Genomic DNA, 21,906 nt, shown 5'->3' on the forward strand with positions numbered 1-21,906 from the left:
TATTTTAGAACATGGAATAACAGGGCTGTATAAGGCCTTGGAGATCTTCTAATCCAACTTCCTACAAAGCAGGAGACCCTGTACCCGTGATGGTGAACCTATGGCACACGTGCCACAGGTGGCACACAGAGCCATATTATTTAGCACATGAGCGTTGCCCTAGCTCAGCTCCAGCACGTGTGCGCATGCTGGCCAGCTGATTCTTTGGGCCTTCTGGGCCCACCGGAAGTCGGCAAATGGGCTGTTTCCGGCCTCTGGAGGGCCTCCGGGGGTGGTGGGGAAGGCTGTTTTCACCCTCCCCAGGCTCCTAGAAAGCCTCTGGAGCCTGGGGAAGGTGAAAAATGGGCCTACTGGGCCCACCGTGCCATCACATGCCAAAAGCGGGGGGACCATGGGGGGGGTCATGCACATATGCGCGGGGGGGCAGGGTGCATAGAATTATGGGTGTGGGCACGCACACACACGACCACCCCGCACTCTCTCGCTTTTGGCACACGATGGCCAAAAGGTTAGCCATCCCTGCCCTATACCATTCTAGACAAATGGTTGTCCAATCTCTTCTTAAAAACTTTGAGTGACCGAGCACCCACAGCTTCTGAAGTCAAATTGTTCCATTGATTCACTATTCTCACTGTCAGGAAATTTCTCTTTAGTTCTAGGTTTTATCTCTGTTTAATGGTATTCTATTTGTTATTTCTTGTCTTGTTTTCAGGTACTTTGGTTCCCACTTCAATACTATTTCATCTTCATGCCTAAGTCCAAGCACTTTTGGATACACCTAAAATACATATTTAGTATAATATATTTGTTTTCAAAATGCATATATTTAATACATGTTGATATAGTTGCATTTCAATATATGAAAAATGGAAACCCAGCAGATGCTTGTATTGCAATTTATACTCTGAAGCAATGTTTTTAGATCGATTTAAATCAAACTTTGCAAATTCCTGATGCCTCTCTAAATAATATGCAGTGGATAGTACATATTCTGTTGTGAGCAGGGTGGATAAAAATCAATGATTTTTTAAAAAAAAATCAAAAAAATCAGATTTTTTTTATTTAAATCGGATTTTTTTTTTATTTAAATCAGATTTTTTTTATTTTTATCGAATTTATTTTAATAAAAACCTTTTGGGGTAAAAATCTATCGTAAGATAGTTTTCTATTTAAGATACATAAATAATTTAGTTTATTCAGCATGAAATGGAGCTTAGTTATGTAGCATGAGGCTGTATATTCTGCAACACTGGGACTATCGGTGAGTCAACAGTGGGTCAAAGGAGTAGCAGAGATGACAGTTGCTCTTTAAAAATTATGATTTAAATCGAGTTGATTTAAATCAAGCCTTTTTACTAGTGATTTAAATCATGATTTAAATTGTGATTTAAATCAACTCGATTTAAATCAAATCCACCCTGGTTGTGAGGAAGGAATGTGATATGGGACTGAGAACTGGGTATGTATGTCAGGAGAGACAGAAATAAATTGAGTGCAATGTGACTGGAGCACTTAATTATGTATAATAAAACAAGGAAATATAAAAAAAAACCCAAGCTTAAATGGATGTTGAATGTGAATACAAAAGTGAGTGACAGATGGATAAGTGGTTTAATCATAAAGAAATAATGAATAAGAATTGAATCCCAAAAGAATATGAAGGAAGGTACACTCTTTAAGAAGAAGGAGAAAATTGAAAAGGTTTTCATTGGGTTGAATTGATGACAAATTGTTGATGACAAAAGGCAGTCTTTAAGCAAGGTTTACCTGTATGACATATTTCATCATTTGCCCATAAGATGCCCATGTTTTAGTTGATCATATTAATTATTATGAATGCCTGCATTCAATATCTTTTAATGCTTGATACCTTGTGTTCATATGTAAATAACACCTATATCTTAGAGACACTTGATCTAAGATTTGTTACTACATATCAGATCTATTGCCCTAACCTTTTATTGGAGTTTTATAAATAAAAGGGTCTCTTAGAGGTTAATCTTGTATTAAATGAAAAAATTAGATTCAGAGTTGATGCTGACTCTGTAACTTGTCACCCATCTATTAATAATCTAAGCAGGAAAAATGTTTAGCTAGACAATATTTGATTAAAGTATACGGCTTGATGACTTAATTTGCTGTTATGTCATAAATATATTCAGATGTTGCTTGTAACCTAATTGGGAAAGATTTATATCCTCAAATAAAATGTGAAATATAATTAAATGTTATAAAAGCTGTTAGAGTTTTGGACAAAAATGAATATTTGAATACGTTTCTGCAGGTTCCAAAACCTATCAGCAACTACTTCATTATTAAGAAAGGCCCTTTTTCTAAATCTTGAATTAGTAACTATGAATATATTTCAGCTTGCATCATCTCAAATTGAATTACAAGGCTATGTCTGTGATATAAGTTGATATTCAAATAGTTCAGAAGATATTGGAAACTTTTCTTTTTCATTCTTGGTATCTAAGGGCTGATCAAGAATTTGCCTTTTACTATGCCCTCGGTTGAATATATCTTTAGCAGAACTGCTCAAATTATGTTTACAGATATTGGAAATATAATATAGCATTATAAATAATGTGTTTAATAACCAAACGTATTCTTAATGTATAGAAAACATAACATTCCATTCTTTTAATTTAGTACAGGTATTAACTGCAGATTATTGGAATTAAATGTAGTAACATCTGTTCCTAAGCATAATTGCTGAGGTCATGAGTAAAGGCATCTTACATTTTTTGTGTTGCTGAAATTGTAACTACCTTCTTCTATTAGAATAATATTTGCTTTTATTAAGCCAAGTCATTTGAATGTGTCATATTATCATTCTCATTCATCCTCTCTCTCCCTCTCCCTCTGTTCCTCTCCCTCTCCCTCTCCCTCTCCCTCCCTCCCTCCCTCTCTCTCTCCCTCTCCCTCCCTCTCTCTCTCTCTCTCAATCTCTAGTAGGCAGGCAGGTAGGTGCATGCATTTGTACATGTGTGTGTTTTAAAGCCTTAGTAGGGTAAAGCTAGGTAACCCGATTTAAGTGAATTTCAGTGTTCTGTTTTGTGTTTCCTTTTTCAATTTCAATATTCTAGATCAAGAAATATTGCGTAAATTGGAAAAAGAGAAAATTCTGGTGTTCACTCCATCACGGCGAGTTCAAGGGAGAAGGGTGGTATGCTATGACGACAGATTCATAGTGAAGTTGGCTTTTGAGTCAGATGGTATAATTGTATCTAATGATAACTACAGGGATCTAGCTAATGAAAAGCCAGAATGGAAGAAATTTATTGATGAACGACTCCTGATGTATTCATTTGTCAATGACAAGTAAGTTATAATTTTTAATGGTCTATGTCTATAAAATGACTCTTGGCAAAAACTTGTCATAAATCACTTTATTCAGCACCATTGTAACTTTGGTTGTTAAATGAATGGTCATAAGGCAAGGACTACCTGTATGCAAAGATATCCTTACAGAACAGCTATGCTGAATATGATCTTAAATGAATGGAAATAAGGAAGTTAGGATACCCACCAATGTAGATTGGTGTGTAAATCAGGCCGCTGTCTGCACTACATGCAAATACATTATTTTCACTATTTACTTTCTTAGCATCTCACAGGCAGTTGTGTTTAAATTATCGTAGCTATAAAACGTAAGTTTGATATTAGTAGGCTTTTTTAGAAGCAGTTTTAAAATGGATCTGAAATATGGCACAGCAAATGCATTGTTCCTTTCATTATTTTATTATTATTATTTAGATTTATGCCTCCAGACGATCCTCTCGGCCGACATGGCCCAAGTCTGGAGAACTTTCTGAGGAAGAAACCTGTTGTACCAGAACATAAGAAGCAACCCTGTCCATATGGTAATATTATTTAATTACACATCAAATGTGTTTCTAAAAATGAAGTTTGGTTGTTTATTTGTCTCTCCATAAATGAAATGAAATGTATCTATTTTGAAATGTTCATTATATAAGAAGTTCAATGAGGAATGCCTTTGTGACCTCATTTCATCCATCCTAAGTAGTGAATGGGGAAAAAAGATCCAGAACAGCAGAGATCCTGCAGATGAGGCTTCCCTATCTTCTCTATCAAACCCCAGTTAAACTTTGGATAATATAGCAGGCAAATGTTTAGGTAAATAATCCTGGTTTCTATATGGTTGTTCCCAATTATTGTATAATCTTGGTCTATATTCAAACAGCATGATAGGCCAGGGCTAATCACAGGATGGGTTAAGGTGTTATACAAACACACTGTCCAATTACTGGTAATTTACTTAATTTCATTGCATAATAGTTAACGGTCCTTGTTGCATGAGTATGTATAGAATTTTTTTTAACATTGCTAGAGAATTACATCATTTTGTGTTTTTTTCTTTGTATGCTTACATCTTCAATTATAAATTCATATAGGGAAGAAATGCACTTATGGACACAAATGCAAATATTACCACCCAGAAAGAGGAAATCAACCTCAGAGATCAGTAGCTGATGAACTTCGTGCCATGTCTAGGAGCACAGCTGCCAAAGCTGCTAGTGAAGGAGGGCTAGTGAAAAGCAACAGCGTTCCTTGTAGTACTAAGACAGATAACACTACAGATCTCAAGCGAACTACTCCAAAGAGGCAATCGGATCCTAGCATAAGGACTCAAGTCTACCAAGACTTGGAAGAAAAGCTTCCCACCAAAAATAAATTGGGAACCAGGTCTGTACCTTCTTTAGTTAGTATACCAAGTTCTGCTGCTGCAAAACCCCAAAGTACTGCACCTTTAACCAATGGCCTTCCATCTGGAGTTCATTTCCCACCTCAGGATCAAAGACCACAGGGACCGTATTCTCCAGTAATAATGACAACCAAAAACCATGGAACGCCAATGCCTTATGAGCAGTATCCCAAATGTGATTCTCCTGTGGATGTAGGTTATTACTCTATGCTCAGTGCATATTCAAACCTAAGTATCTCTGGTCCCCGAAGTCCCGAACGACGTTTCTCTTTGGACACAGATTACAGAATTAGTTCGGTGGCTTCTGATTGTAGTAGTGAAGGGAGTACGAGTTGCGGCAGTGGCGATTCCTACATGGGCTACAACGATCGATCCTATGTGAGTTCTCCTGACCCTCAACTGGAAGAGAATTTAAAATGTCAACATATGCATAGCCATCTGAACTCACAATCCTTACAGAGTTACCACGATACGCTAACCAGAGTGCAGAGTTATAGTCATGAAGAACCAAAGCATCATCCGAAGCCTCCCGCTCCATACATGGCCATGCACTTTCAGCACCCAAACTTGGGAAGCCGTTCTACTTGTCCTATTGACTACCCTGCTTCTCAGAGTTCACAGCATTCAAAAAGCATGCCTCTGGGGAGAGCTCTTGCATCCACAAGACTGGACAGTGTATCAGACTCACGTTTGTATGATAATTCTCCATTGAGAAAAAGAAAAACATACTCCGCTCAAGATGGACTCGGTAGTTGGGATAGGCCAGGCTATGGGATGGATACATATGGCTATCGTCAGACTTACTCTTTACCCAGCAATCCCACCCCGCCATGTTACGAGCAGTTTGCTTTCCAAAGCTTACCTGAGCAACCCGATCAGCCTTGGCAGATACCTTACTGTGGAATGCCTCAAGATCTTCCAAGGTACCAAGACAGTCGAGAGAAAGTCTACATCAACCTGTGCAACATTTTCCCGCCTGATCTGGTGAGGATTGTTATGAAAAGGAATCCTCACATGGCAGATGCTCAGCAGCTTGCTGCAGCCATTTTAGTGGAGAAGTCTCAGCTAGGTTATTGATGACATGATATTGATGATGCATCTTTATGGTGTCTATTAGTTCAGTTTCAGCTGTATCGCTGAGGGAGGTTTGCTACAATAGCATTTGTGATCTCCTTCTCAGCAAGGAGGTTATATAGTAATCCATATATGTGAAATACTGTGCCATGGAACCTGTGTGTACAACCCCAGAAGTAACAGGATTTATTTTAAATACTCAGTTTTATAAAAAAAAAAAAAAAATCATGGCTGGAATGTCTCTCCAGCTGAATATATTAACAACTATGATGTCTCAAGTAAGAATCCCTAGTGCATGTGGGTTTTATATGCAGCACTTTTTAATATTTGTTACATATTTATTAAATTATTGGGTGTTTTATCCTTCAAGTGCAAAGCATTTTTTTCAAAACAGCAGAAAACTGAAGAGGATTTTATGTGCCCAGCCAACTTTTTTTTCAAGTCAAGCTTATTAGGATCTATTTTTTCATAATTAAGTTATTTAATTTTATTGTGTGATTTTTCTTTGTATATAATCATTTTATTTATAGAAAACAACAGTCTTTTACAGCACTGAATTTTTTTAATGTATAAGTTACCAGTTTTTACATTGAAATGGGTAACAATATATTAGTACTTTATAGTATGGCACTTTTTAATTTGTTTGGCTATGGATTTAATTTATTTGTTGATTACTGTTAATTTTGGTGTAAGCAGAAGCAATCAGTAGGAGAGAAACCTGTTTTTATTTATTATGCAGATGAAAAAAACTTTATGTGCAGGTTCTGAAATTATTGAGCTTATCCAGTTCCTGACTGTCACAACTTTGACCACAAATATATCCGTTTAGGCAGCAGTCTTGTGCAGCCAATGTACATTTCCATTAATCAGAAATGGCATTGAAAAGTGTATCCCTTGTTCCTTTACTTAATGCACAGGTATTTCATAAAATAACTGTTTTTAAAGAAACAAATTGTGTTCTCAATGCAATTTTTGTATATAAGATTGTGTATTTTCATGCTATTTATTGAGAAGGTTTTAACATTGTGTTCAGGATATGCAACATCTTAACTGCACTATAGTAATGGTAATTATAGATGAAAACAGCACATTCTTTTTGTGAAATACTGTATAGAATTAGCTTTGTCTGGCCTATTGCATTATATAGGCCCAATTCTTGCCATGAACAACATAGCTTTAGAAGTAGACACTGTCATCTCTTCTAGTATTAGTATGGGAGATTTCTGGTTTTAAGTTTTGAACTTTTCTAGCTCTTGTAAAATGTAATTTTACATAAATAGAATAACAGTAGATCTCACAGTGCCTGATACAGTAAACATCGTGATTGACTGCTCATATACTAGAAGTCCCTTTAGAGCTTCACACTGTGATGATTCCCAAGTTTATATAATTATTGCTGATAACTGGGTAGAGGACTGCAACTTGAAGATGCTGTAGAACCAGAAAGTACCTACGCTGTTGATACAAATTGTATCTTTAACTATTAGAACTATTTAATTTATAGATCTAACTTTTAAAAAGAACATTGAATTGTGTGAAAGTGATTTTAGACTTTGGGCAACATTTTATCTCTTATTTTTTTTAAAAAAAAAATTAGTTCAAACCTAAACTTTTTTTGTTTTGTTTTAATACCCCCTTGACCATTTATCATAAAACTGAGTAGCTAAAAATAATGATAAAATGCTGCCTAAAAAGATGTCCAAGCACCTTTTGAATACATTTTCACTACTTACGCAACACCATGTGTTGTAAGAAGTAGGATGTTGATACACAGTAAATGCTTCTGCAAAGCATTATACTTTTAGAGGTATCCAGTAATCTGAACCATGTTCAGCAACTTTAATTCAGGAATTATTCTTCTACAGTGTTCACTATTGTATAATCAAAGAGGATATCGCTTCTGTTAGGTTCAACTTATATTTTGTCCATGTCTCCTGAAGAAAAACCTCTTTCAATATTTCTTTATTTTGTCGTCAACTTCCTTGTTTTTACAGAAACTTGCTTTTGCAGAATATATTTTGTTGGAGAAATTGTACATTTTGCATGGGTATGCAGATCCTCTTTCCTATGATATAGAACTGACTTGTTGCAGTGGGCTTATTATTCACATGTAACTTCAAAGATTTGATAACAAGTATTCATGCATCCTTAAAATATAACTGGATTGTTGCGGCTGGTGAGGGCGAAATGCAGAAACATGACTTCTGGAATAGAAGCGTTTTATATTTATTTTCAGTTGATATATATGGAATCATACTTAGGATTGACTGCAGCATCCTTTCTTGAAAAAAGGATATGATTGTACATTGGGTGTTATAGTGTTAAAATGTGCAATTGCTGGACCTGGGTAATGCAGAATTTAAACGCATTGAAGAGAAATGTGCTGGTTTAACTGAATTTGGAGCTCATGGCAGCTCTGCTTTGATACTCCTCTTCAGAGTTGATATGGTCTTCTCTAGTTACAATTAAAAGCAGGTTTCTCCTCCATCCCACCCCACGCCACATTAATGTCTCGGTTGTGTTCCACTGCAATAACTTAACATAACTGGCTCTACTGTGTACTGCATTTTACAGAAAGCGCCAGAGTGTGAAATAATCCATTTTCTGCCCTCATTCTATCATTCTTTAGTATGAATACTTGGTTTGGGCTAAGTGTAATTCTGCCATCTTATAAACGGTTGAATTTGATTAAGCTCATTGTTGTTCCTTTTTGTGCTTCACAGGTCTTTAATAAGCTATTTGAGTAAAGAGTATTCTTTTAAGTTCTAATAACATTTAGAAAATCCAGGAATGTTTGGTTACCTGTTACCTGCATATCTTATGTGGTCAGGGTGTAGAAGCAGGAAAGCCAGATGAAAATCCACTGTTAACTACCTAAGGCCTCGTAAGGTCCAAAAAAACTCAAGGATCAGTCACTCACTCTTAAATCCGATCTGCTGAACAGGCTTGCTCTTGCTGGGGGAAAAATTGGGAGGCAGAAATGAATTGTTCACCTCCCTGGAAGAAAGACGGGATATCTAACATTCAACCCAATGATTTACTATTGACAGCTTTAATCCTTTAGTTCAACTCTTTTTGTCATGATACACCAGATATTCAGAGGTTGCTGTTATTGTTCACCTCCTGAAACTGGTTCTTCTAGAATATATTTTAGGTTTTCAGAAATGCTGTGTTGTGCTGGAATAAAAAAGAGAGTAATTATAGTAAATCTGATCTATTTCGTATCAAATGCTTGATGAAATTCAGAAATACACCCACCAACTGTATGCACTTCCATTAACAGGAGGAGTATTTACATGATCTCAAAAAGAGTCTTTTCAGTGAGCAAATTAAAAAAGCATGCATGATTGGTGCATTCATGCATATCAATTTTGGATCCAGGCAATTATGATTGTAAAGTTTAAATGTAATTTTATTGGGTAAATTTTTAGCTTTGAATGTTCTACAATTTACACTTTGTTCCACAATTACAGAAGTTGTCCTGGACAAAATGAAAATATAACTATGTTATTGCTTGGCAGTTAGCTGATGGATATCAATAATTGGAACCATTTCAGTATGTGTAATCTACTGATACATAGGAGTTCATAGTGTTATATTTTGTACAAATACCTACATTTGTACAAATACTTTTTAAAGATAAACTGAAGTTTTCAGAGGCTTTGTGTGTGTCACATTAACATTTTTGAAACCTCTAATCTTTTTAAAATATGTTTTCTTAGATATGAGACACAAATATTACTAGTTTTAGGAAAGCATCATTGTATTGTTATAGCTAACCTTTTATTCCTAAATTCCCGGGCGTATCAAAAAATATTTTTTATGAGAAAACATAATTGCAGCCGCTTCTTTGTGCAGCTGCTATGCATTAGAATGTCATTTTAAATCTGATAATAATACGGAAAATAAAACACAATATTGATGCTTCGTGGTATAGAGAAGGCTTTCCTTTACATTATTTCTACTGCCTTGCTGGCAGGAATTTTTCACTTCAATGCAGAGGGTTTCTCTCCTTTTACAATTCTAAACTACAACAGCAGCAATCTGCAAATGACCCATTCAATACTCCCCAGTCTTTAGCTACTTTCTTAGTTGAAAGAATGGTGTGATCTTACCCAAAATATACCAGGTTCTTGAAATAGAGGTGGGTAGAGTTGGAGCTCTAAAAAACAAGGGGGAGGCGGAATAACAGAATGATTGTGAAAAACCTCAGCAATAACAAAACCAAGATGTTTATCATGGTTGCTTCTATTCTTAATGAGGTTTACAAAGATTTGGGTAGACAAACCCATAGCTTTATTTCATAACCTTTTTCAAGCTGTCTAAATTCTCTGCTCTTTCTTCCCCTCAAACTGTTCAATTTGGGCGTAGTCATTATAGATCCATTTAAAGCTATGGGACTGAAATTAGTATCTGCAGGATTGAAGTCCTAGTGATTTTGCTGTATCCGCTTTCGATTTTAGAAATATTAGTAGTTTCTGTAGTATCCATGAATACTGTCCATTATGGTACTGTCAGCAAATCAGCAATAAAACTTAAATATTCCTTAGCTTTGGATGTTGTGTCCATTATATGCTAAGTATACATTAAAATGGAACAATATTAAATGTTGTGATCTATGCCTTTTTATTCTAATCTCACTCTGCCCTTTTCTTCCTTTCTCTCGTGTGTATGTGTATTTTCAGGTTTTATTCCTTTAATATTATCCCCTCACTTGCCTATCTTCTATCTAGTTTAACCAGTGGTGGGTTGCTACCGGTTCGCCCTGGATCGGGCGAACTGGTAGTGATGGCAGGAGGCTCCGCCCACCCACCCGGACATCTCTGCACATGCGCAGAAGCATCTCAAGTGCATGCATGTCCACGAGCAAACCAGTAGCAACGGGATTTGAAACCCACTACTGGGTTTAACTTACTTCTCACAACAAATCCACTTTCTACTTGCCTCCTCTAAGAGCTACTCAAATTATTTACTTCCATTCTGTGCCTACCCTTTTCTTGTGATACACACCCAAATAGCTTGTAACACCTATATGCAAATACCACGTTTTAGCAGAGAAAATAGAGTCTGGCCTTTTAAAAAATATTCAGTAGTATTTGTGGATATATTTCCTAATATTGAAATGTTAAATATACCGCTAATTCATATCTGTTGACATGTCTTGATAAAATAATAAAGAAAACCAGTTATTTTGTTATTTGTGCCTGGAAAATTTAATTCTTAAAGCATAAATTAGTAAAATTGAAACTTAAAATAAGGTTGATACATTCAAGATCCAAGTTCAAGGCAGATTGATATGCATTATAGAGTCAAGCTGTAGGTGGTATTGTATTTAACCATTGAACAAACCTTTAAAGCTTACACTTGATGATAAAATGGTCCATATTTCTGTAATTTGTGGCTATCTACATCTTATTTCAGTATATATTTCAGCATAGTTGAAACTGTGATGAATTCTATATGTGCAGAAATGAGAGTTTAGATGCTTAAATGGTGCTAATACTAAATAGCATTATACATTATCAATTTGATATTTTTTTTTAAATGCCCATTAAGTTAGTTAAGATCTGTGTGTGTCCCAAAGGTGCTTTTTCAAGAGGCAATTGGACTTTCTTTGTTTTTGCTGTAAGACGTTTCGCTTCTCATGCAACAAGCTTCTTCAAGTCCAGTTGCCTCTTGAAAAAGCCCCTTTGGGACAACCGTGACCTGGATGACTGAAACATTGTTCTGTGTGTGAGAACTTCAGTTTTGCCGCTGTGGGTATTGTCTTAATTAGGCGTCCCATTATTGCATGTTATGCTATTGCCAAATGCTACATTTTGGGAAACCTGTTCGCCACTGATACTATTATCTAGTAACTTGTCCTCTTTCACTCTGGCAAAATTTATGCTAGAGCCAAAGAGAAAGTATGGTAAGAGGAGGTCATAGCTGCTGCTCTTGTGTTTCCAAGCAGTCCATGTAGAAAACTACACATCCAGCGATGCCAGTACATATGTACCAACCTATTACTTTCAATCAAAGGGAGTTTCATACACACAATAAAAATTCATATAACTGCCTTCACCTTCATCACACAGACATTCATTAAATAAATGGAGTATCCTATGCAAGCAGGGATTTATATGGACTGTAGCATAGTTTTAGAGAATGCCTAAATGCACACATTAATATTAATAGTGTACCTAAAACTACATAATTGCATCATTGACTATTAAGACCTTTTAATGATCCTCAGCGCTCACCATACATTTCTAGCTGCAAGAGAATTTTTTTAAAAAAATTAAATAACAATACCCACTTTCAGAATTATTTGTAGGAAAGATAACAGAATAACAGAGTTAGAAGGGACCTTGGAGGTCTTCTAGTCCAAACCCCTGCTGAAGCAGGAGACACTATACCCATGATGGTGAACCTGTGGCACGTGTGCCAGAAGTGACACACAGCCTGTCTGTGGGTAGGCATGCCGTTGCCAGCTGCTCTTCTGGTTTCTGTTGCATGCATGCACACTGGCCAGCTGGTCTTTGCATCTGCCAGAGCACCAGAAACCTGAAGACCACGTGGTCTTCGGGCTTCCGGTACCCGCACGCGTTCCAGTTTGGGCACTTGGTGCCAAAAAGGTTCACCATCACTGCACTATACCATTTCAGACAAATGACTGTACAATCTTTTCTTAAAAGCCTCCAGTGTTGAAGCACCCACAACCTCTGGTGAAAGAGGAATCTGGAAAAATGTTCATCTTTTCATTGATTATATTTTTTCCGTGATGGGATTATCCACATCCAGTAACCAGTATTTGGCCTTATGAAAAAGGAGGTACGCATGAATTCTGCTTTGAGATAAAAGTTTTAAAGGCCTCGAAGAACCATCACCACCATCTCTTTCACAAGAAAAGGACTGAGAAAAAATGGGTGGTCCTTATGTCAAGTTATTGGGTTACAAAATGGCGGACCTGTGGAAAGTAGAAACACAGACAAGTCACTTTTGAGGTCACACTAACATGTATTAGTGGAATACAGGATTTGTTTATCGGTGCACATCAGGAGACAAGATATTTTCAGGCTATTTCAGTCATATTTATGTATATGTCATCTATTTTCTAACTGCCCATCTCACAGAGGCGCTCTGTTACTGAATTCATAAATATAAGAAAGCGAAAGCATCAGTAAAAGTTCAACTGAGAACTGTTTATTTATACATCACATTCATACACTGCCCATCTACCTCATAGAGTGACTGGGCAGTATAAATAGGCATGAAAACCAAACAATATATACAGTAGATATTACAATAAAAAGCAGTTAAAAACAAGAATAAAATAATTAAAAGGCGGAGGATGAGCTTCAGGGTGCTAACCAAAGCAAGTTGGCAGAGCCAGGTTTTCAGACATGCCTGAAAGGCCAGGAGAGTTTGGTCTCAACGCTGAGGGGAGTATGTTCCGAAGGGTGGGAAAATGGCAGAGAAGGCTCTCTTCCCGGGCCCCACCAGTCAAGCTTCTTTAACGGACGTGGTCCACTGCATATCTTCCTTGCCTTGCTGAATTTTTGAATATGTGAATGTCAAATCCTTGTTTTCTTGGACAATTTTTCTTAAAATGTTTGTTTTATTTTTAATATTTTCAATATAGAGGTGCAGAGTATATAACAGTATATTGTTACCTGGTTGTGGCTTGAAATCAACTGAGATGAATGGCTGTTATCCATATGGAAAACTGAAGGTGTCAAACCTGATCTCCCAGTAGCCTTCTGGGACTTTGTATCCTGGCTTATTTTTTTTTACTTTGGGGTTAAGACCCACTGCACCCACCTATGTTTCAGGGATTCTTAATCAGGGATTCACCCCCATTTCTCTAGTCTGTTGAGAGTCATGCCAGGCAGACCATAAAATGATGCTGATTTGCTACAAATGGCTCAATATTTTGCCCTAAATAATGCAAATAATAATAATAATAAAACTCTAGGGAAAACTTGGCATATTCATACTCAGCCAGATGGATAGCTAAAAGACTGAAGTTACACAAATTCCTAATTTGTACAGAAAAAAATATGACCCTTGTGCAATAAAGAGAAATAAGAATATAACAAAAGTTTCTGGTTTGACTTTTTTTTCCTTTGACTTACGACTTTTGACTTGCTTTTATTCAAATAACAAAACCTCTATTCATACTTTATTTAGAGACGACGATGAGATGTAAATCTCTATTCCATTGTCAGTCTACAACTTATTTGGATTTCTGACCCTTGATTAAAACAACTAAGGTTTACTGTTTCTAATGGAGGAAACGCCTGGGGTAATGTGACTCTGTGAAGTGGTGTACATATCTTTCACTTGAAAGATGTACTGTATATTGACAATTTGGCATTAGAAGCTGCTGTCCCTTGCAGAAATGTGAAACAACAGGCACAAAGTTTATACTTGCAATATGAACTTTGACAATCCAGGTCATCATCGTGTTTATATTCTTTTGTGCTTTAATGTAAGAACTTAGAGAAGCTGAGTTGCATCAAGCCAAAGGACATCTGTTCTAGAATTGTTCCTAATATTTGAAACCAGATGCCTTTAGAAGCACAATAGCATCTCCTGTTCTCCAGCAATTAGTGTTGACTGTAACACACTGCTTCCAGTGCTGAAAATAAAAGAATTGCATATCATACTCTACATTTAATTGCATCACAAATATCTGCAAAAGTACTTTGAAACTGGTCCTGGGTTTTTTTTCAGTTCGTTTCCTAAATTCCCCCCAGTATAACTTCGCTATTTTCACTGTACACAACAATACTATGATCAGGTTTGCATATAGTACTGAGCCATATTTTACTTAAACTTATCTTTATTATTCTATTCTCGTTTTAATTTATGAATTGACCAGGGTTGTTGGGAGTTAAGCAATGTAAACATTTAATAAATAGTGGACCCAATGAGCAATTTATAAACTATGGCTTATTATACGCAGCTTGCTAATTGTAGCTGTTCAGTAAGCCATGCTTAAGAATATAATATAATAGATGAACGTAATCACTTTTGAAGGCTTTCTATCACTGCCACACCATAAACAAACTCCATCATTATCAGTGTGGTTAGTTCCACACAAACAATTTATAGTATGTGCTTTACATTTGCTTATGCTGAACTACATCTGCATGTCAATGCTCTCATTTCTGTTTGAAGGTTTCTAATTTTTTTCAGTTAATTCTGAACTCTTAGCAAACATGGTCACTTCACTGATTATCTCTAAATCTAGGTTAGTTACAAAACATCCCAATTCCAGTAATATTTTCAACAATGTCATTCAAAATATAAGGTCGCTGGAGTAACATAGTTTATATCACTCCACAAGGTAAGTTGATAATTTATTCGTAGTTCTCTCTGTGTGTATTTTACCTTTCTTCTCACTGCATAATTGAAAAGATTGTTCAGAAATTCTTGATTCTTTAAACAAGAGTTTGCACATTGGTATAAATCTGTTCCATTCTATTCACTTTTCCATCAAAGCATCCAATTTTGAGAGAAAGATTGCAAGGAACATGCAGTGAATAATAAGTAAGTGTCGGGAAGGATGAAACAGATTTATATTGATCTATAACTTAAAATAATTTGTGAAGATAATTTTTCTCAAAAAAATTATCAATTGTTCTTATCCTGATGTACCATCACTTAATATACATTATTTAAAAATTAAGAATGGACAGGTATATACTTGAAATTTCTGTATCTTATTTGCCAACTTTTGCCAAGCTTCATGCAGAGTATCAGATCTGTCCAATTTTCTTCCAGAACTTATCTACATTATCTCATACGTGAAATGAAAACAAACATTTCAGCTTCCTTTCTTTTGAGGAAATGTCACACCAATGATTTCTAAAATATGCTCTCTCTAAATTGTTGGAAAAATTCATTTGGAGAACTGAGTGAAGAATGTCCTATCAATAAAATTGCAAAAAAGCCCATCAACTTTTGTTTTAAAAATAGCAAACTTCCAAATAACAGAAGCACAGAGGCAGACCTCAGAATCTTCTGTTGCTTCTTAATAAGTTTCTATCCTAAGGGGCTGCAAGAGATCATACTTTTGTAACCTGCATAAAGACACAGAAGAAACCAAGCAGATTTAATAAACTAATAAAGAGTCTAACCCATACAAGCATGGTCATTTAGTTTTGCAAGAGCAATTAAAGTTGGGGATTCACCATATTACACCCTCCAGATACTTTAGAGGCCCATCAAACATGGCCAGTAGCAAAGGTTTAGAAGACTCATATGATCTGCATGCTCCATGGTTTAGAATAAAGACAGAATTTGTTAGCCTCAAAGTCCCATCAGCCTTGAATAATTGTTAGGGAATACTTGTAGATTATTAAATTATAGGCCCTCTCCCCAAATGTAAGTTAGACAATAAGAAAAGATGTTTCACAAGACCTTTGAAATGGTATTTCTATAAATTTATCATAACAATGAGTGGAGACATGGACATAATTTCTTCCTAAATTCGGATCATTTGAAAGTCACAATGAAATCAAAATATGTAATTGACTTGCCTGGTAATTCCAGGAATAGAGTCACTCTATGAATGAGATGGACTGTCTCTAAAGTATGTATGTGTGTGGGGATGGGGAGAGACACTAGTTTCACTGGTACTGATACATCCTGGCTATATCTAGAATTGGATTGAATACAAGAACATAATCAAGTTTTGAGTCAGGAATCTTCAAGGGAATTGTAATCCCTTTTTTCCCCTGATCTGCCTTTCAACAGGTTGAAGAGTTCTAAAGCTGTTTCACCTTAATCCAATTTTCTGCTGTCATAAGGCATTGCTTTGAAATAGCTTCCTCAGATTTTGTTGGGGTTTGACGCCATCAGCACACTGGTACCATTGAACTCCATACAACTTCTTCTAACAGTGTCACATATATGTTAAACAGCATAGTCAACAAATCAAATCCTAAAGGATTATGGAGAGCAGTCTGGAAACTGCTTTGATAACTTCTATATGACTGTGTTCACAAAACAAATCTTTTTTATTCATATCACATTTATATCCCACAATTGCATATTGATTCTCAATGACCAACTGATATTAAGCAATATTAACCTTGAATTGTATCCAGTAGCAAATAGGCTGGGTTTGCACAATGTGCAAAGCCAAGTCCCTCCACCCACTGCCAAATCTAATACTCACAGCTGTGGATATGCAGTAACGGGATCCAGGCTTTGGTGGCTGTCAGGATCTAGAATGAAACAAGCTGAGCCTGAACCCAAGCAACTTTGTTCACTGAGAAGCTCTGGTGTTATCTGTAGCAATACCACTGAGAAATATAATGGCCATCATTTTGGAATTTGCCTGATTCCATCAATTTTTATTAGACATGGGTAGATTTAATTTAATGATTTAAATCATACCATGGACATTTTATGATGCTCATCTTTTTTATGGTTGTGAATGGCCAAGAATTGCTAATCTTTGGAACCAGATTTAAATCCAATAAATATATTATGACTTTGCCTACCCAAAATAAGTTTACTATGTAGGCACAACCTATCTTTGTGAAATCCTAACAAAAATGTCACAAACTATTTTAGCCTCATAATCATCCTGACTTAAATTTCAGCCTGCCTGCTTAAGATCATCCAAAATCTTCATAGTGTGATTTGTCCTATCTGCAAATTTACAAAATTGGAATATAAGGTCAATTCATCTGCATGGAATATCTATAAAATTTTTATTGCAGAAAATTTGTAATACAAATTATTTTAAGCAGATTATACTGCTAAGCACAAATCAGTTTCCATGAAAAAAACCTTTATGATATTGCCAGATTCACAAAACTAGGAAGCTTTGAAATTAAAAATGAAATTACTTTTATGGTGTAAATACTGAGATTGAAGTAAATTTCCTTTTAAATTGGCTCAAACATTGGTATTTTACCCTATTTATGCATTCCCATATGGCAAATCTGGATCAGATATCAACATGCCCCAAATTCAAACTTATCTACATACACCATCTTAGGTTAGGTCATGAAACTCAGAAAGAAAACAATTTTAAAACATTTATAATAGCCTTTTGTCCATTCCAAAATGATTACTTTTCATTGCAATCCAATGCAATGTCCCTCTCCCTCCTTAATCTCATATTTTATTGTATTATCAAAGTGAATTGATCACATGTTTTCTTGCAATTTTTTCTTAGACCTAAGAACATTACAATTTTGTCAGGAATGATAAATTAAATAACCACAATGAACCTCACAAAAATTAGCTGTATTCTCTTTATTGTTAGCCAATGAATGTTATTCAAAATAATAGATGATAATAACTATAGCTTAATTTTACAACACAAAACATGATGCTAAAGAGAGGAGGAGGGGAAGCATAAGAAAATATCTTCACCAAGTATTTCCTGAATGCCTCGACATGAATTAGTGTGTTCCCCCAACAGCAGATGACAACCCATTACCACCAATTTAGACATGGTGAAAAGCCTTATTACAGATGTCAATTCCTAGAAAAATATTCACAGTTTTATAAATGGATTAGATCCATTTAAATACTAAACTATACACTGTAGATTATGAACAGCAAATTTCACTGGTACTTCTCTTTCCCCTTCTTCCATAGTAATAGATTTAACATGGCAATGCATGTGTACCTATTTCAGGGAAGAACCACACACAACATTCCACCCATTATGGCAAAAGTATTGAACACTTTAGAAATCCATATCTCAGAATTCACTGCATGAAAAGATGCAAGGCATTTGCCCAATCCTGCAGGTGGAAGCAGAAGTATCCAGGGCAACCAGACATTTGAGCACATGCACAATATTTGCACACCAGTCTATGCAAAATTGCTCAGCTATCATTCTTCCATAAAATAATGGGTATGTGTGTAACTTTCACAGTATCTTCCTTTTGATTCAGGGGGAAAGCCCCTAACATTCAGTGGGGTTCTAAGGAACTTGTGCATGAATAATTAATAAAATGGCAATTTTCATAGATAAGTATAAAGTTGAGTGCATAATACCAAACATAACAGAGCTGAACCATCCTCAGAGAAAGCAGGTCTTCTTTCTCCCAACTCTTAAAGTTCACTAAACATGGTAAATAATTTCAGTGTCACTTCCACAAATAGGGTATTCAAACACAAGGTGCCAATTTTAATTATCCATTTCATAGGTAAGAGTGATTCATATTGATTCCAACACACACGTTCAATATTCTTTGAGTGCATGTTGAACTTCAGCCTAAAGATCTACTCATACCTCATTCTGCCACAATTCTGCCACAATTCCTGTGACTACATTCTCTGAAAACACAAAGCATAGATATTCTCAGAATTAACATGGAAGGAACGGGAAGAATATGCAAATGGGCCCTATAACTGAGCAGAAGAGAACATTGTTTTATGCACTGACTTCATTAAATGTTTTGCAACAATGCTAATTTAGTACAAAGGTACTCAGAAAACATAACCAAACATTTCACACCTCTTATTGGATAATATACCAGTGACAGGTTAAAATTAAAAATACATGATTAAAAATTTAACTTGTCAAAAAGGCAGCTGAACACTTCTTGAATACTATAAATCTACCTGTAATATAACAAAATATTAAAGAATAAAGGCTCCTAGATTCTTGTAGTGTTTAGCTATGCAGGACATAGTTTCACACTGTTAGCATTTCAATGTGGTGTTTCAAGGACAAGTCATCATGTTTATTACAGTGAGGTAGGCTTCTGTCCCCTTCTTGGGACTGATGTTTCCATATGCTCCCTTATCAGAAAGATCCAGGTTTCCCACACTACAATTTGTAATAACATCCAATGAATGCAAGGGGAGGACAAACTGAAGAATGTTCCCTGCTTTTATTTGAAGAACTAAAAACTTTTGGTATAACAGATTTAACAAGCAAAAGACTACAGGTAATGTTCATATATACATATGTAACATATATATGAATGAAAAAAGTGCTGGAACAGCCACCTACCATCTAGACCTTTGTGAACAGGCAGGCAAAGAAAACCATCAATGATGACAGGATATGAAACACCAAAGAATTCTAACCTACAAAGGGAAGCCCTTAAAAATTAGCAATATCAAAATCCTCACCAATTTGCTAAATGAAAACAAACAAGCAAAAGTGCACAAATGCCAAAAACTGAAGTCAGTTGTAAGGTAAATTATCAATATTTGAATTAACAGCTTTGCTACCATGAGATTGCTGTTCCTTCAAAGGAGAAAGCATGAAAATATAAAATCATGGAAACCTTCTCAATCACCTCCAGAGAGCCACAGCTGATAGACTGCCTTATTGTTGAACTTTTTTTTTTTTTTTTTTGAAATATGTTTTAACCACAAACTGGTATAAGTGCTTTGGCAAGGTGAGGTGTGATCCTTTCATCTGTGGAAAGGCCTGTATTTCTCTGCTGGTGGTTCAACTGTAATGGAGAACATACATGCAAAGAAATGGCTCTCACATTGCTTCAAACTCATCAATCCGCTGTTTTGTATTGCCTTGGCGTATCTGTCGAAGAGTCTTGTATTTATCACGGCCTGCTTTAACATTTTCAGCATGAAGTACATCATTCTGGGTTTTCTTAGTTTCATCTCTGGCTTGGGCCAATTCAGAACTGAGAGCCTATTCAATACAAGTATTGAGGGGTTAGATATCGCCATAACATTTCTACCCATCAAATTCAACAATCTATTATTACACATGACTAACTTATTTTAGTCTCCTAATTAAACAAAGTTTATAGAAAAAGCAAGGGAGTATCATTATAGGGAAAGCTAAAAGTAGATATGTAGTCTTAGAGACAAATGACAACATATTTTATTACCAGTATTTTAAAAATACAGTATGTCTCATTTATACATTTAGTCTAATGCAGGGGCGTCAAACTCAATTTCATTGAGGGCTGCATCAGAGTTGTGTCTGACCTAAGGGGCCGGGGTGGGCATAGCTAGGGTGAGCATGGCTAGCTTGACATTACTCATGTCAAGGTTCTCATGTCATGGCTCAAGGTTGACTCAGCCTTCCATCCTTTCTAAGGTAGGTAAAATGAGGACCCGGTTTGTGGGGCCAATAAGCTGACTTTGTATAAAAAAATATACAAAAGTATGAAGGCTATTGCTTAACGCATTGTAAGCCGCCCTGAGTCTCCAGAGAAGGGCGGCATATAAATAAAAATAAAATAAAGTAAAAAATGTCAGGGGCGTCTGTGGTGGCCTGAGCACTCTGCCAGCGAAAAAGGGCTCCCGAGCTCCGTTTTCAGCCATGATGGCCTCCTGCCGCTCTCTGCCAGTGAAAACGGAGCTCCATTTTCACTGGCAGAGGCACCGCAGGCTGGTCCTTTGCTGTTTCTAGGCCAGCCCTGCAGGCCAGATCTAAGCACCCCATGGGCCAGATTTGGCCCTTGGGCCTTGCGTTTGACATCCCTGGTCTAATGTATTTGTTTGAAAATAGTTGGCACTATACTCCAATGTTTGCTTTAATAGTATCCATATTTGTTACTATTTTCAAATAATTTTCCAAAATTTATTTATACAATTATTCTTTCATATAGTTGGGGGAAGGAGAAATGACGTATTAAAAAGAGGGATATAAATGAGATTAGTTATTTACATGCCAAGAACTTGCCAAATCTATAGTTTAAACGATTAGAATACATACATGCTGGAAAGATGAGGGATTTTATTTGTTCTTACTTTACCTGTTGAACTACATTAAAATAATTTATTTGCCCATTTCAAAGATCCACTTCTGAGCACATCATGTACATTTTTGTAGTTCAGAATGCTTATTCCTAGCACAATATTGTCAGGAATCCGACTTTACCAGTTTTAATGTTTTTAAAAAGCAAACATTTCCTTTATCTCTTATTACATCTATTATTGAAAGGAAGCTTAGCACAATAGGCTATTTCAGCAGCATCAATAAAACTATTATCTAATTTTCAGAGTTTGTGGGAGTAGAAGAATCAGGAGACTTCAACAGCCTGGAGCCATTCTACATGTTCCCGCTTGGCTGCTAAGTATGAGAACTGAAATCAACACAATTATGTGTCCCATGTTGACCAAGAACATCTCATGCCCCATTGGGTCATCATATT

General features: G+C 36.1%; 2 protein-coding genes across 3 annotated transcripts in view; one reads left to right on the forward strand and one right to left on the reverse strand.

Annotated features, from left to right (window-relative positions):
• ZC3H12C (zinc finger CCCH-type containing 12C) overlaps nt 1–11,000 on the forward strand; it is a 49,796-nt gene extending 38,796 nt beyond the window's left edge. The window contains exons 4-6 of the mRNA XM_034409676.3: nt 3,090–3,324; nt 3,760–3,866; nt 4,419–11,000. Of these exons, the coding sequence (XP_034265567.2) occupies nt 3,090–3,324; nt 3,760–3,866; nt 4,419–5,806 (1,730 nt within the window). The 3' untranslated portion in view covers nt 5,807–11,000. The remainder of the gene's footprint in view (nt 1–3,089; nt 3,325–3,759; nt 3,867–4,418) is intronic.
• Nucleotides 11,001–18,049: 7,049 nt separating this feature from the next.
• Nucleotides 18,050–21,906, reverse strand: part of RDX (radixin) — a 32,400-nt gene continuing 28,543 nt past the window's right edge. For both annotated transcript variants that reach the window (XM_087894661.1, XM_034409687.3), the window contains exon 14: nt 18,050–20,432. In XM_087894661.1, coding sequence (XP_087750787.1) covers nt 20,268–20,432 — 165 coding nt within the window. In that variant the 3' untranslated portion in view covers nt 18,050–20,267. The remainder of the gene's footprint in view (nt 20,433–21,906) is intronic.

Source organism: Pantherophis guttatus, chromosome 5, assembly GCF_059756535.1.
Source record: "Pantherophis guttatus breed Tessera chromosome 5, ASM5975653v1, whole genome shotgun sequence".
NCBI lineage: Eukaryota > Metazoa > Chordata > Lepidosauria > Squamata > Colubridae > Pantherophis > Pantherophis guttatus.